The 15,859-nt window shown below is 42.9% G+C and overlaps 1 protein-coding gene across 7 annotated transcripts in view; it reads left to right on the top strand.

Annotated features, from left to right (window-relative positions):
- Positions 1 to 15,859, top strand: part of MYRIP (myosin VIIA and Rab interacting protein) — a 144,889-nt gene that overhangs the window by 83,341 nt on the left and 45,689 nt on the right. For all 7 annotated transcript variants that reach the window (XM_080975782.1, XM_080975786.1, XM_080975781.1 and 4 more), the window contains exon 4: positions 15,698 to 15,834. In XM_080975782.1, the coding sequence (XP_080831908.1) occupies positions 15,698 to 15,834 (137 nt within the window). The remainder of the gene's footprint in view (positions 1 to 15,697; positions 15,835 to 15,859) is intronic.

Below are 15,859 nucleotides of genomic sequence, written 5' to 3'. Positions count from 1 at the left end.
AATTAAAAAATGGCAAGTTTAGTGTAGCTGCATTTGCAAAAAGTATGACAAGGTTTTATAGCTGGGGGAATGTTTATTTCCACAATATGTACAAGTGCTTACCTAAGGATTATGTAATGTCTGAATATTTATTCTGCTGGAGGATAAGATCCATTACTGTCCACTTGATGGATTAATTTATATGAAATGTTGATAATCTTATGGATCTCTCCCAAGGCTGTGAGTGAGCTTTTGCTTTTGACTACTGGCTTTTTGCAATGATAAGCTCTAGTTAAGCACTTTGCAGCTGGTTTTCTCAACTACTCATGTATAGAGCTTGAATGAATAATAACGGAGCATAGAATCAATGGGATGCTGACAAAATATTAGCTATCAGATTTGAATTTAATGCTTTCTTTTATTCCTAGTGTAGGGAAGTAAAAGCAGAGGATAGCAACTTTTAACTTACTTGGCTACAGAACCTCTTTATTTCTGATTTCCTTCCATTCCTTTCATGGAACTCATACTCTGCTTTGTATAGTTTCTTTTCTGCTTGTCTTGTGATTTGTTTATGGTAAGCCATTTTGGCAAATATGGAAGTGCCAAATACAGTTTTGGTTATATATTGCCATTTGGGATGTTTAGGTTTTGAAATTCCCTCTCCCATGTTAGAGATTTTTTTAAAAAGACATCAAAGAGAAAAGATTGCAGATTGGAGACCATGGCATGTGGGTAGATGTCAAGCCCACAGCCTCTTTCGTCAGGGAGATTCACCTCTGGAATGAAGTAGGACTTCATTTGCAAGTGACATTCTAAGTTCCTTCCATGCTGCTTTGTAATCTGTCACATATGTGATAGTTTCCCCTTTCAGCAAAGGCAAAGTAACTCCTTAGGAATATAAGTATCCATAAAGCATAGGAAAATGCAAGAAGCTGACACGGAGCAGAAATATTTGCCCAGGAGCACATCGCAAATATCAGAAGCCCCTTCACATAAACTTTAAGCTGGACAGATGTTGAAAAATGGAAACTAGGAGGTGACGAAATCCACATTAAAACTTTAAATATGTTTGTAAATTGAACACAGTCTTCTTGTTTTATTGTCAAGTCTAAACTCCACATTTACAGATTTTTGGAAGACTAGTACTGAAGTAAACCTATGTATGTTAGTTTTGGCACTAGTCGTTCTGCTTATTGTACTATGCATGAGACAAGGACACTTCAAAAGAGAGAATGTGGCTACTTACTAGGAATGCCCATCAATCACATGTTTGGGATCAAAATCACAAAGCAGCCGGCCCTGATCCAAGGCACTTTATAGTCTGCCCAATTTGGTCCAGTTCAGGCTGCACCTGCTTTGTTCCCCACCCCCCACCCCTGCTAATTCAGTATTGAGAAACTTTAAAAGGCAATAACTAATTTCCTTTTGACAGAAATACAGTGGTACCTCTGGATACGCACACCTCTGGTTGCGTATCCTTTGGGTTACACACACGGCAAACCCGGAAGTATTTTTCCGGGTTTCACCGCATGCGCAGAAGCACTCTACTGTTCCGCGTGCATGTGCAGAACAGGCACCTCTGGTTGTGAATTCCTTGGGATCCGACCAGAGCTCCAGAACAGATCCCATGTGCAACTGGAGGTACCACTGTCGATGAAATTTGTAGGCATTATAGCTACACAGTTGTTGCTACAGCCTGCCAGATTACAGGCAAATAGGTGTAGGGTTTGTTGTGATGGGCGCCTTTAAAGTTTGATGATCTTTTTTCTTTTTCTTTTTTTAAGAAAACATTCATAACCTTTCATTTTGGGGCAGAATCTGATGAAGTTCATAGGGAAGGTGTTCCCTGCTGAGAGCATTAACCCTGCTCAATTTCAGAGTTGCAGTGGTTATGGAAAATTGGTTTGAAAATTTCAGACATGAGAGAGTACTCCTGAATAAGAAACCTACCAAATTGCACACAAATAGAATTAGGGGCTTTTATACTAGGCACCTTTAAAGTTGAATTTTAGGGCAGCGGGGAGGAACTAAAATAAATTAAACTAGCCTCCTGCCTTCAAACAAGACTTCAACAGCTAATCTGGTTCACTTGCGTATGTGGAATTGGGGTGCTTGTGCTTCCTCATCCTTTGCCTCAGGCAACAAATGATCATAGCTGTCAACGTTTCCCTTTTTTAAAGGGAAATTCCCTTATTCTGAATAGGATTCCTTGCAAGAAAAGGGAAAAGTTGACAGAAATGCAAATGACTTGAGCCAGCCCTGAGGAAAGCAGTTTGTGTTCTTGTCACAAAAGAAAGCCAGAAATTTGGAATACAATCCGTAGTATTTTCCCCACCCCCTGTAAGTGTCTCTTTGTAGAACACACAGGAAAACACCGCACCCTCTCTGAGGGCCTTTGCAAGCCCACACACCCCATCATAAAAATAACACTTAGGTGCTCTAATATAAAACCTTGTCTCCACCTTACGTTAAGCAAGACTTCCTCTGTGAATGTTGCTTTCTGTCCTTGCATTCTTTACTGCGTTTGAGCTTCAAGTTATCCCAGGCATAGATGTGAATATTGCAGTTCTGTTTATAAACTCTGAGATTTAAGCTAAAAGCTTCAAGCTGGTCACACAACCTAGCCTTCACTGACCACGTGAAGGTATTTTTGATCACATTAGCCAAAAGCATTTTTAAAAACTAAAAATGCAGCCTTAGCAATAAGAGGACAAACAGCAATCTGTGCAGCATCTGTGAGTTTCTGAAAAATAAAAAAGGATAAAATCCTAGCTAGGGAGCAAGCAGGTGTTGCCCAACAGCTCTTTATCTTTTCATAAAAGCAGCAGTCATTAAAAAAAAAAAATCAGCCACACTCCCAGTGTTTTGGCTAGAAGAGTCTAGCTTTTGTACAAAAGGAAAGGATTGCATGAGTTATGTACAATGTTGTGAACAGCTGGTGGTAGAGTAAGGATTTATTGTTTGCCCTACCACTGTTTCAGCTGAATTCAATTTAGCTGAATTAATCGGAATGAATACTAAGTATACTTAATGCAGATTATCACTATATTATATCAAACAGTTCAGCTCTCCTCGTATAGTCAGCTATTTAGAATGCTTGCCTTCATGGCTAACCAAAATATACAAAATCCTTGCATGCGAGTTGTTTACAAGCCCAAACAGATAACATCTCGAATAGATGTATCGCCCAGACCAAAAGGATTCCAGTGTGGTTAACAAGGAGAACCAAGAAACCTATTATTAAAGCTGTACCCCCACCCTTCCTCTTCAAGAGCTCCAATGTGAAAATGCTGATCTTCTAACATAAATGTTTGGCTCTTCTTAAGATTAGCTTCCTTATCTGAGGCTTCAAAAGACATTTAGACCAATTCACGGAGGATAACGCTATCAGTGGCTTCTTGCTATGATGTCTGTGTGTTACCACCAGTGTTGGGAGCAGTACGCTTCTGTATATACCAGTTGCTGGGGCAACCCAGTCAGACGAATAACAAATTGTTGTTGTTATTGTTGTTGTTGTCGCTATTATCACAGGTGGGGAAAGTGCTGTAGCACTCAACTCTTGCTTGCAGGCTTCCCATACGCATGCTGGTCACTGTGGATGCTAGACTAGATAGCCCTTTGGGCTGACCCAAGAGGGCTTTTCTTAAAGTTTTTTAATTTCTTACGTTAGATTTAAGTGAAGATTAAATTTTGGCATAATAATTTACTCCGTTGCTTAATGTCACAGAATTGAACATTAGGGATGTGTTTCCTGCCCCTGGTCCCACTTTGGGTCCTTTAACAACAGCATGACACACCAAAATGTAGCAGATGAGCAAGCATATAACAAAAGTATATGATACATGGGGCTGGTACCCCTGCTCGCTTTGGTCACCAACCCCCCTACCCCCCACCAACCTTGCTCAAAGCCCCCTTTCTCTTACTCTTTGCCCAAACCCCTTACTCCTCCCCAAACCTCCCCAGCTCACCTGTGCTTCTGCCCCTCCCCCTCCCTTAAGTCATCCCACTGGTGCAAGCTCAGCATGCCCCCTTCGCCCTATGATCATGCTACTCTCACTCAACCTCCCCACCACCACCAGCCCAGTTTGCTTACCCAGTTCTCTTCCCAGTTGTTCACATGCTCAACAACCGTCTGAGGTTTGATCATGGCTGATCTGAAATATCTATTTTGCCCATTCTTCTACTGACCTTTCAAGGTAAAGGGACCCCTGACCATTAGGTCCAATTGTGGATGACTCTGGGGTTGCGGCGCTCATCTCGCTTTACTGGCCGAGTAAGCCGGTGTACAGCTTCCGGGTCATGTGGCCAGCATGACTAAGCCGCTTCTGGCGAACCCGAGCAGCGCACGGAAACGCCGTTTACCTTCCCACCAGAGTGATACCTATTTATCTACTTGCACTTTGACGTGCTTTAGAACTGCTAGGTTGGCAGGAACAGGGGCCAAGCACCGGGAGCTCACCCTGTCGCGGGGATTCAAACCACTGACCTTCTGATCGGCAGGCCCTAGGCTCTGTGGTTTAACCCACAGCGCCACCCGCGTCCTTCCTACTGACCTTTAGGATCTGCTTAATTTAGGGGAGAGTGTTCTCGACTGAGTATTTGGCCCAGTTTATACGTATGATAATTGTAAAAGCTTTGTGGTGTGAAATATCTGAAGCGGGGACTTTTTTTTTTTGCAAGAATGCAGTGCCATCATTAGGCAAAGCAGCTCGTAATGTGATGAGCTTATTATGTGTGGACTATTTGTTTAAATTTCCTTGCTGATGTTTTAACTTTGCCCTTTATTGTTTTATTGATTGATGATGGGTTGATATTGTATTTTAACTTTTGGCGCTGTTCTTCAGCAGCACACCATGTACCTTAAATAAAGTCAGCACCTCTCAAAAACTGATGGCAGTAGGAAAGATTTGAGAGTCAGGAAGAGAGTAAAGGGCATGACAAGATGCCACCACACTTTTTTGTAAGCCGGTTGCTTCTTCTGCATTTTGCTGTGACCGTGTGAGGTCTCAGTGGACCTCACCCATAATTAAAACATAAAGAGATTTAACAGGTGGTGCAAGGGGAATTAGTTCTCTGAGGCAAGAAAAAGGTTTCAGCCAAACAGGGCTTTGGAATATTTGGTCTCATGAAGACTCGTATCGAAGTTTTTGTTGGTTTCACTTGTTGGCCAGCCTGGAAATTATGTGAAACATGCTAGATTTGACTGCCATACCTATGCATTGAAACTGAATTATTGTCCATTTCCCATAAATGTGTGTTGAGGGACAAATTAAATTATGATCCAGGGAGGGTGCTGTCCACATTGCCCCCCTAAGTACTGCTTATCCCCTGTTGCTCTCACTATACTGATCTCTGAAAACAGCTGCTGGGAAGAACCTGGCTTGGTTGGTTTGCTTGTTCTTTGGGAGAGGAGAAGTGTGGGTAGTGGAACAGTTTAGTACCCATCTCCTCCTCAGCCATGCCACACTTTAAATGCTCTCCCTTTATAGCAGTGATGGGGAACACGCCTATCACTTGATGTCACAGTCCACTCAGGCAACCTATTTTCCTTTATCTATGTGGTTTGAAATCAAACCACATGAGGAAAGACACAGGGCCTGCAATCCTTGCTTTCAGCAGGCAGCTGCATCCTTACATTACATCAGGTGCAGGAAAGATGGGCGTGGCTTGGCCAAAATGGCTTCCTAGGCCCAATGCCTGCATTCTGACACATGCCGAATGTCAAGTTTGCCCAAAATTTTCAAGGGAAAACAGTGTCATGGTCCGGTTTACAGGCTGTCAAAGTCCTGGCAGAGGATGTCGGGACCGGGGGCAAGACGGCGGGGTGGGAGCAGGAACGGGAGTCCAGAAGCCAAGGGTCCAAGGGTCAGAGAGCTGGGAGTCAAGAAGCCAAGGGTCCGAGGGTCAGGAAACCAGGAGTCAAGGGTCTGAGAGTCAGGAAACCAGGAGTCAAGGGTCCGAGAGTCAGGAAGCAAGTAGTCAAGAAGCCAAATGCAGCAAGGCAGGACGCGTGTTGCTGTGGCAAAGAGCCAAAGGGAAATGCTGACTTTATATCCCTTCCCGGCGCTTGCTGTGAGTTACCAATCGGCCTCACCTGTGCCTTGCCTCTTCAGAACAAACTTAGGAAAGCCCCAGTCCTGCGAAGCCCTACCGGTCACAGGGCTTGGCTCTTGCATGCACTCCTGACAGACAGACTCCAAATTAATGCTGTGCCGGGTAGCTGATAGACTTGTTTGCTTTACAATGTGGTCAGAAGAGCCAGGGAGTGAATTGCAAGTGGCAACGGAAGAGGCTTTGTTTTTCCAAATTCTCCAGTTTTTCAGATACGTGCCTATGGGCATCCAAAACTCATTGGCATTTGTGCTCAGATTTCTAACCCCTTTTGGCTAGGTAAACTTGGATTAAAAATCTCATTTGTATAATGTGTAGATTCTGTTTTTAGAGCGGGGAGTGGTTTCTTCTAATCTCCTAAACTGGCCTCTACCTTTTGGTAGGCTGCTGGACAGCTGGCAAAATTAACATTTCTAGCATCTGGTTCCTGGCTGAACATACTGTATGAACACAGCAGCACTGCTGGAAAAAGATGTGCATTTAAATGCATCACTTTTCCAATTAGTGGCTCATAGGAGGGAAAATAAATAAAGAAGCAAAAGTAACTGTTCCCAGGTGGTTTCAAATCATATTCCGCTTGCAAAGTGCATAAAACATTGAAGGCATTACTTTGCTGTGTTTCCTGGGAGCAAAACCAGAATTACTCTGGCTGCACAGAATGCTTAGATGTTTATTTGCATATAAAATGCATACCATAAAAAGTATAGCAGAATATATAGGCCACATGCAGTAGGAACTCTCCTCAGTCCATTTAAACTACCGTTAGCATTCCCTGGAGAAAGTATAAGGAAACCCATGTTGCTTCTTTAACCAGTCAAGCAAGGCTAGAAGTGGCTTCTAGTGTGTTAAGCAAGTCACATTTCTGCAGCTGTGGCCAGCTCAGATGACCCTGGATAGTAATTGAGGTTTTCTGGGCTATGATAGTATATTAACATATTATACTATGTTATAGTACATTATATAGTACATATATAGTATAAAGTATACTTTCCCATATCCTGGGAATCTTGCCCCAACAAGGCACCTTAGAGGTACCCAAATTCTCTTAAGAACTGCAATGTAACTAGGGGCTGAGACTTGCATTTGTAGAGCTAGTTGTTTATCTGATACCTCCTCTGTCCACACGTATGCAGTATGCTGCCTTGAACAGTTTGCACATCTCCAAATATCCACAGCTTCTCCGAGTGGGAGGATGAAATATGACGTACATGCTTTCTATAAGAAGGCTTCACATCTCTATTTTTTGCAAAGGCTAGACTTCCAGAGTGAAGGATTAACCATTTAGAGATAAAAGTTGAATCTGAGCAGATGTAGTATAAGAAATTCAAGGGGTGGGTGGGTAATAATGGGGTTTGTTAAGAGAGCTTCAAATGAATTTCAATTGCTTTTTTTGTTAATAGCGGTGAGTGCTTTCTTCCTCTCTGTAGCTCGGATTTTCCAGCTGTTTGTTTGCAACGTGTTCTTGAAGTGAGGAGCAGATCTCGGATCAGGTTGTTGACTTTTGCTGTTCGTATTGTAAATAAAAAGCTGTGCACATTTTTAATAATCAGGATTACAGAATTAATTTGCATGGTTCATCCTGTGTTATTTATTTTTTCAAATAGAGATGACCTTGTATCTCTTTTGCGAATATTTTTTATGCTTCAGCAACTGCAGATTTTTGTTCTGCTATTTTTCGAGAATCCTTGGACAGTTGTGAAGCTTGCAGAAACAGAAACCTCCTCTTAGGTAATTTTAAATAACTAATTTATGATTTATACATTGCTTTGTTTGATATCTGCTAGGTATCATAGAATGTTAGGTTTGTCTGTTAAACTGGAATCTTCTGAATGGCATGCAAGTCATTCCAGTTTGACAAAGCAGGATAGAAACACACAGTAACCACATTTCATAACCTTATGTTAGGTTTTGTGTACAGGTTATATTAGGACAAGTGGTATTTATCAATAATCTGCTTTGAAATGCAGCATTGCATGCCATTATTTAATGAAATATTTAATACTGCACAACACAATTCATGTGCTTTTGTACTTCTGTCATTTTTAACAGAAAATTGTTGTCATTTAAAATGTCTCCTGAAACAGATCAATTCAAAAGTTATTATACAGAAAGTCTATTGTGTTTCAGCTGCAGATTTCATATGCTGATACACTCATCAAAGGAACAGCTGCAGAAGTTTTACATTATCTTGCTATTATGATTACAATATTTTTATTTGGAATGTAAATGAACACAAATGGCCAGAAATGCACTGTTTTGATACTTTAACTGTCTATAACTGGTTCTGAGATTGCTATGAGAACATGCTGCATTACTCACATATCAAGAAACATTAAATGTGTCCCCAGGGTCTCATACATAGCCACTGACTCTTCGAACATAACACATGTCCTGCCTACCTGTTGAGTACCTAGCTAACTGTAAAATTTCCCGACTCTGATAGAGATTCCTTTCCTGCCTCATTTGCAATTTAGTAATTAACAGAACACCTACAAGGGCCATGAACAAAACTAGCTTCCTGCTTGGCTGGCCCCAAACTTGCAAATCACAATTCTCGTTCCTGGTTGGCCAACAGTTGCAAAGCAGAAGTCTGTTTCCAAAAGTTTCCCTTTAAAAAAAAAGAGAAAGAGAGAATGTCAGTGTCATAAATCACCCATTCTAGGGAAACACCATGGTTTATGACAACATAAGAGTATGCTAAATCTTAGATAGTTGCTAAGCTAAGTTTTAGAGCTAGTGAGTTATCAAACTTCCAAATAATGCATAGAATATGCATGAATAGATGTGAGAACATTTATCTTTCGGTTTCTTTTCTAAATAATAATAATGTCTTGCAAACAGGAATATATTAAGTAGATCCTTAGACACTAGGGTTTGCCTGGGGTAAGCCTTCTGGGAGCTACCACTGAAAAAGTTCACATCTGCCAGAGGAGACACACAGAGAAGAACCTCTGATAACAAACTCAGGCCCAGGCTGGAGAGGCGCTGGGTTCCTGAGCTGCTGGGTTCCTGAGCTGCATAAGGCTTTATAGATCCAAACCAGCAATGTGAGTTGAGCCTGGAAACCCATCAGTAGTCAGTGGAGCCAGGCCAGAACTGGTGTGACACAGTCAGGCCTTTCCCAAAGAGTGGTGGTGGCGCCCTGACGCAGTGCCTCCCTTGGCCCGCCCCACTGCGCCACGCCATGTTTTGACAGTGCCAGTACCCCCCTTGGCCACCGTAGAGGCTCACAGGTTCCTGCCAAACCGGGCAATTTAAATGGGCCAATCTGCAGCAGCCTGGAGGTGTGGCTTGGGGAATGGACCCAAAGGAAGCAGGCTTCACTCAGGTCCGCCCACCTGGCACTGCTGAGTGTCACCTACCCTGCCCCCTCCCTTCATTAATAGTTGCTTATTGCTTTCACTGTTTCCTTTTCAGCCAGGAGGGCTTTGCTGTGGTCATTGGACGGTTGTCGTATTCAGGGCCGGGAAGGAATTTTCCTTGCGTTGCAGGTTTCGCCTTCCCCATAGTCATAACTTTGGCTGTTTAGGCCTTGGGCAGAATCCTGTATTCTTTCATCCATTCGAGTGGGGGGGTTGAAGTGGAGACTTATTTCCCCCTTTTTTCCTGCGGTGGCAATAACAGGGCCCCCGTTAGAGGGATCTGGAGGGAAGTCTCTGTCCCAAGAGCCAGCTGCTTAGGGCTAGTGGGCCATAGAGCTTCCCTCAGCTTTTGGGGGGCCATCTGCGTAAACCTGTGTTTTGCGATGGACCCACCTCCCAAATAGACCCTGTCATGCCTCAGACCCCCAGGAGGGGGCTGAGAGGGATACATGCCCAATGCCTTTGGCTTCCTACATCTGAAATCAACACAAGTCGTGGTCAATTTAAATCCCAGACAATTGTCGTGTCCATTTGTTTTACCCCTTCCAGATCAGGTGCAGGGGTTCTGCGGCTGGGCATGCAACTGGCATTACACGGTCAGACCTTCTGGTCCCAGTCAGCAGCCTGGCCACTGAATTCTGCACTGGCTACAATTTCTGAACCATCTTCAAAGGCAGCCCCACATACCATGCATTGCAGTCATCTGACTTAGAGGCTACCATAGGATAGACAACAGAAGCTGGATTATCCCTGTCTGGATAGTGTCACTGCTGGGCCACCAGCTGAAGCTGATATGAGGCACTCTGCCTTATATCTCCAGTGAGAGCAGTGGAGCCAGATGTGTATCTGCTCCTTTAGGGTGTGTGCAATCCCATCCAGACAGGTTGAACCCCACTTATCCAGTCTAGGGAACTACCCACTAATAGTGCCTCAGTCTTATCTGCCTTGAGCTTGACTGTATTTGTTTATCCTTTTACTACTGCATGTTTACCAACAAATATGCCCTTGGGTTTAATTGCTCTAAATGAGTGTTATTGAGCAAGATCAGAAATAATTCCATGTGCCTAGAACTCAAGTGCTAGCCAGAAGAAGGACAGGCCCTAGGTGAGATTCAAAAGACAGTTCATAAAAAGGTATGTGTGTGTGTCATAGACCTGTTCCTAGGTTTTTACTCCTCTGTGTAATCCCTGTTTTGGAAGTGGAATAGCCATAGATGTCTAGTGGTAGCAAACTCAGGGCTTACTCACAACTTACCTTTTGCCCCACTCTTTCCAGGCACAGGTCTGCACTTTAAAACTCTGTGTCCAAAGACCTCCCCCCACCTTCCTTTTTGCTCCAGAGCTTTCCCTGCAGAAACCCGCTCTCTAAAGTTGAATCGGAGCAAACTGCTATCTGGGTTTTCTGTGGACTGCCATTTGCTCCAATTCAGCATTTTAGAGTGGGGTTTTTTGGGGGCCGGGGGGGGGAGCTCTGCAGCAAAAACAAAAGGGGGCACTCAGACACAGAGCTTTAAAAAGCTGGCCATGCCTGGAAAGTGTGGAAGAAAGGTAAGTGTGGCTAAGCCCTCACTGCAATAAATCCCAGAGCAGTTTTAGTTACAGTTCACAACACTCTGTGTAAAAGTCAGTAGTCAAAATTCTTCAGGTGAGTTGGTTTTAAGTCATACATATAATTGTAGCAATTGGGGGAGCTGCATATTTTTAGTTTAAAGTGTTTGTGCTAACTAAACAAATATGTGGAAACAGAGACCTGCTAATATTTAATAGTTATTGTGGACAGGTAACCCGAAAGCAATGTTCTCCTTTATTTATTCATGTCTAGTTCATTTTGGGGCGGGTGGGGGCAGGTCAGGCATGCAGAACATATGCCAGCTTTATATTCCAAATAATCTGTCAGATTCCAGATTTTAAATATAGCTGTTTTTCTGGTGTATACTTGCTACAAACATGTGCTACAAAGGTCCCTTAATCAACTTCCCTGCGCAGCAAAACAGAACATATGAGATAGGGCTGGTATATATTGTCTGCTCGCTAAAGCACCATGATGGAGGGGTGTCTCGTTGGGGGGGGGGGTATGTCTCCTGACTGTGTGACATCAAGCACTGAAATGGGAATGGAAGAAAAGTCCTTGGGGGTGTACCCCAAGAGCACTGGGGACCATGGATTAAGTCAAGACAGCATGATATGAATGATTGTTGAGAAGCATTCTGAAAGAGTAGCTGGCAACATCAGTGAAGAGAGGTTTTCACAGGGTTTTATAAGCAAAACGAGGAAAAACTGAACTTGGGAGACTGAAAACCATATATATTTAATTTTCCATTTGAAACCCATTTACTCATTTTGTCTAGAAAGCTGTTCCTTCACAGGTGAGAAAACCATAATGGGCAGATGTGTCTATTTTATGAAACTAATGAAACTGAGGTCTTTTAGCCCCTGGGACAAGACATCTTCCTTCCATCTGGTATCAGCATTAGTTCAGCATCTAGCACTGCACCAGCCAGAGTGGAAAGACTGCAGCTACAATACTGGTTTTCTGGCTTGCTCTTGACAGGTTTTTGCAGTGTTTCCAAAATCAGATGAATTATTGGATCACGGCTAGTGAAATGAATAGGGCTGTATGTTTGTCCTAGAACCTGAATATTCTCAGAATAATAAACTGGTCTTTAAAATGATGAGCTGGGGGAATTAAACTTGTTTTATATTTTGCTATATTTACAAATAAGCTTCTGATATAGGAGCATTTAAGGTTGATTCCACTCACTGCTGTTCTCCAGGTTTCCTCTGTAGGCTTGAGAGCTTAAAGGTTTTAAAAAAGAAACCTGGAATTTTTCAGAGTTTCTAAAGGGTTAGCCCTTGAGTGCTTGCTGCATGCATTCCAAGTGTTTAGCTAGCTTACCTGGTCCAGTCCTTGTTTTCACTTCTATGATAAATCACTGCCCTCATTTTCTCCCCTGTTTTTGCTTTCTGAGGATGCTTCACTAAAATAGTGTTAGTAAGCCATTTCCCGTTCCCAGAGAGATGACGTTGCGGGCTGGGAGCAAGCCCTCCCCACGTGCGCAGGGTGGGATCGCCCCTGCAAACATTGGATGGTCCTCGGCCACGTCATCCTTAGGCCGTCCAATTCGGATGGTCCGGCGGCGTGGCACGGGCTATTTAAACTGCCCACGGCCGAGGACTCGCCCCTGTTTTTCTCCCTACTCGGCTAGTTCTCCTGCCCTCCCTCCCTTAGGTTAGGCTCTTTTATTTCTTGACCTTGCTATGAACCTCGGTTGGTCGCCTTGGTTGTCCAAGGGGTCTGGTAGGAATTTTTCCACTTGGCAAATTGGCACCGGCCATTTGTTTTTTTCTCCTACCTCATAGCAAATCATCACAACTTTGTAAGACTAGGCGGTTAGGCATTGGAGTATTAGGTTGAAGGGGAGGGGCAGTAGTGGCCATCACCTACCCTTCCTAATTCAAGGGTAGTCCGTTAAAGGAATCTGGGGGCGTGGTCTCCGTCCGAAGCCCCAGACAGGGGGGCTAGGGCCATGGCACCACCCCTAGTGGTGACCCTGGGGGAGTCCCTAGTTGATGTGCATCGGCAGGGCTCCCCCTACTGGTGGTTAACCCTTCCAAGACTTCCTGCAGACAGGTAGGAGTCAGATATAGTCGTGTGGTTTCCAATGCCTAAGCCAATACCACTCACATTCTGTAACCAATAAAGTTGTGGCCTTTTTCGCCCACTAACCTAAAATACTATTTCGTGTGTCTTTATTCCACTTCCTGGGAGGGTTTGGGACCTTGCCATGCAATGAGCTGCTAGCATTGTCACTCTTCAGAGTTCCACTCCTTTCTCAGAATCTCTAGATGTTACATTATTGATTGGGTGGATGGATGGATGGATGGATGGATGGATGGATGCATTAAACCTCTAACACACATGCATACGTATTTGTACACTGAGGAATCACACGCTGCAGATGCTGAGATCTGTTTTCGACTGCTGATATAGCCTGGTGTAGGACAAGTATGTGATGGTAGATTTAAAAAAAATAAAAATGCACTACTGTGTTGGGATTTTTCAGTGAGTGGAAAATAGTGGAAGATATCAAAGGGCAAATGAATATAGCAGATGGAACAGAGCACTGAGCAATGTCTGATGCAGAGGGATGGTGCCTGAGCAGTCGTTTTTGAGGGGTGGGAAAGGTGCTATAAGCATATCATCTATTTTAATCTGTGAAATGTTAGAAGCTTGCAAGGAATGTTGCCAGTATCTTCAGATTCTCATGAATATCTTTCTCTGTGAAGGCTGGTCCACTAGGGCAGTTGGGGCACAGCGCTTCCAAGGAGAATGTCAAGCAACTATCACACACACACAAACACACACCACAAATCTCAAAGACACACATTCTTTCCTGTCCCGCACACATATTTTACACTTCTTGCCTGGAATTGCCATCACTCACTTTTTAAGGAGAATCCAGACAATGTTCTTGCCAATACATGTTGCACTCCAGTCTGCCTGTGCCATCCTATGGTCTTTTCCGGAGAAGATTTGGGGCCATTATTAAAATGCAACTGTGGCATCCATTGTGGTGCTGGCAAAGCGCTAAGAAGTCTTTTCAAGGTTTTCATACCTTAAATTAGTTGTTTCTTCATTGCAGCTTCTGCCTCTTTTACTGCTCAGTTTCAAGTGCATGGCTGATGAGTAGCTTCATCAGCCTCTAGAGACCCAGCCTCATATAACCAGAGTGCATGAGTCTAATTCAAGCATGAAGGGGTTAATGCCATAAAGTAAGCTGTCTTGCCAGGCTTAGCCTATGTCACTTCCTCTCACCTTGGAGGGAAATGGGCACCAGGTTCGACCCCACTTCAATTTTGCACCAGGTCATGGGCACCACTCAAGATTTAAGGCCAGGCTTGCTACCTACTGTTCTCATTTCAGAATGAAGAGCTTCTGTGGAAGCATCTTTCTTTCTTTCTTTCTTTCTTTCTTTCTTTCTTTCTTTCTTCCCTTACTTTTCTTGCCTCTACACTCTACTTTTGTGTGATCTCATCAGTTCATGGTTTGTAGTAACACTTTTACATTGGGTTCGTTCATTGAACCAGTCAGTTTTTCAGTACTTGACTATGGACTGAATCATCACATGACACATAATCCTGATACTCAGTCACAATATTGCTTTGTGGATTTTTTTTTTAAACCACCTGTTAATAGGATTTGACTTTACATAACACAATCTATGGCCTTGGGATTTCAGGCTGCAAACAATTAATATGGCTGTCCTTGTAGCACGGAAACTAGAAGAAAATAGCTATAGCCATTTTCCCCTTTAAAATGAGAGTGACAGTGTTCTTTAAATGAGCATTTGTATTTCATGGAGAGAATCGGCATACACTGCAATATAGGTAAGTGAAAGAAAATGATTCTATATATAGATCTGGAGGTAGAGTTTATTCAGTTTTCTACATACATTGAAAGGCTGCATTTGCAGAACACGGTTACTTGTGGTTTCCAAAATGCAGGTCAACATTAAAGGATTCTGAAACAAGCAGACTGTGTCCTTATTTATCTTTTGAATGGGCCCTTTATTGTAATACCTTCTAACAGGGATCACTCCTTCCCCTCCAGATCCTTTCTATACAGTAGGAATCAGGAGGGACATTTGTGACTTAACATAACGCTAAGAGGCTGAAAAGCTTTAGAAGATTCATCACAATCTGTTAGGGAATTCATGCAGAAAAGATACACAGATTTAGACTTCATGGTAGAAATTAATATATCGGACAAATGTCAGATTAAAAACTCACCAGAAGCATAGCAAAGTGAATTTCAAAATTGTTTTTGATCACCAGAGGAAGGGAGGAGGGGCAGGGGAAGATGTGATCAACATACCATGAATCCAATTGTTTGGTGGGTTCCATTGTTATGAAATGATTGTTTTCTCAAAACCTCTGCGAAACAGAGAGAAAAGAAGAATTCAAAGCACCTGAACAATGACTATAATTATTTGCTTGTGCAAACCTAAAACCATAATGTTATCTGTTGTAAGAGCATCAAAATGTGTTCAGTTTGCAGATTAGACAAATTACAACAAACAGCATGATAGAGAGCTGGGCTAAAACCAGGGGTGGTGATTAGAGTTTATATATTTTCCTTATTTTTACCCCAGCCCAGCCTTCCTAAAACTACTGAGAAATTGTTTTAAAAGAAACCCCAGCTTGGTTCTAAATTTTCTGAAATCTGTCTTTCTTCCTTTCTTCCAGACTTTTACGAGCTCAGTCGCTGGAATGGTACTACAATAATGTGAAAAGCCGCTTCAAGCGTTTTGGAAGTGCTAAAGTCCTGAAGAATTTATACAGAAAACATCGGCTGGAGACCGGAGCTTGTTCTGATATACTAGGTATAGAGGCAATGTCTTGTGGCAC

This window comes from Podarcis pityusensis, assembly GCF_964106645.2.
Source record: "Podarcis pityusensis genome assembly, chromosome: 12".
Classification (NCBI taxonomy): domain Eukaryota; kingdom Metazoa; phylum Chordata; class Lepidosauria; order Squamata; family Lacertidae; genus Podarcis; species Podarcis pityusensis.
The sequence above is the reverse complement of the archived record's forward strand: the minus strand, read 5'-3'. Positions and strand labels throughout refer to the sequence as shown.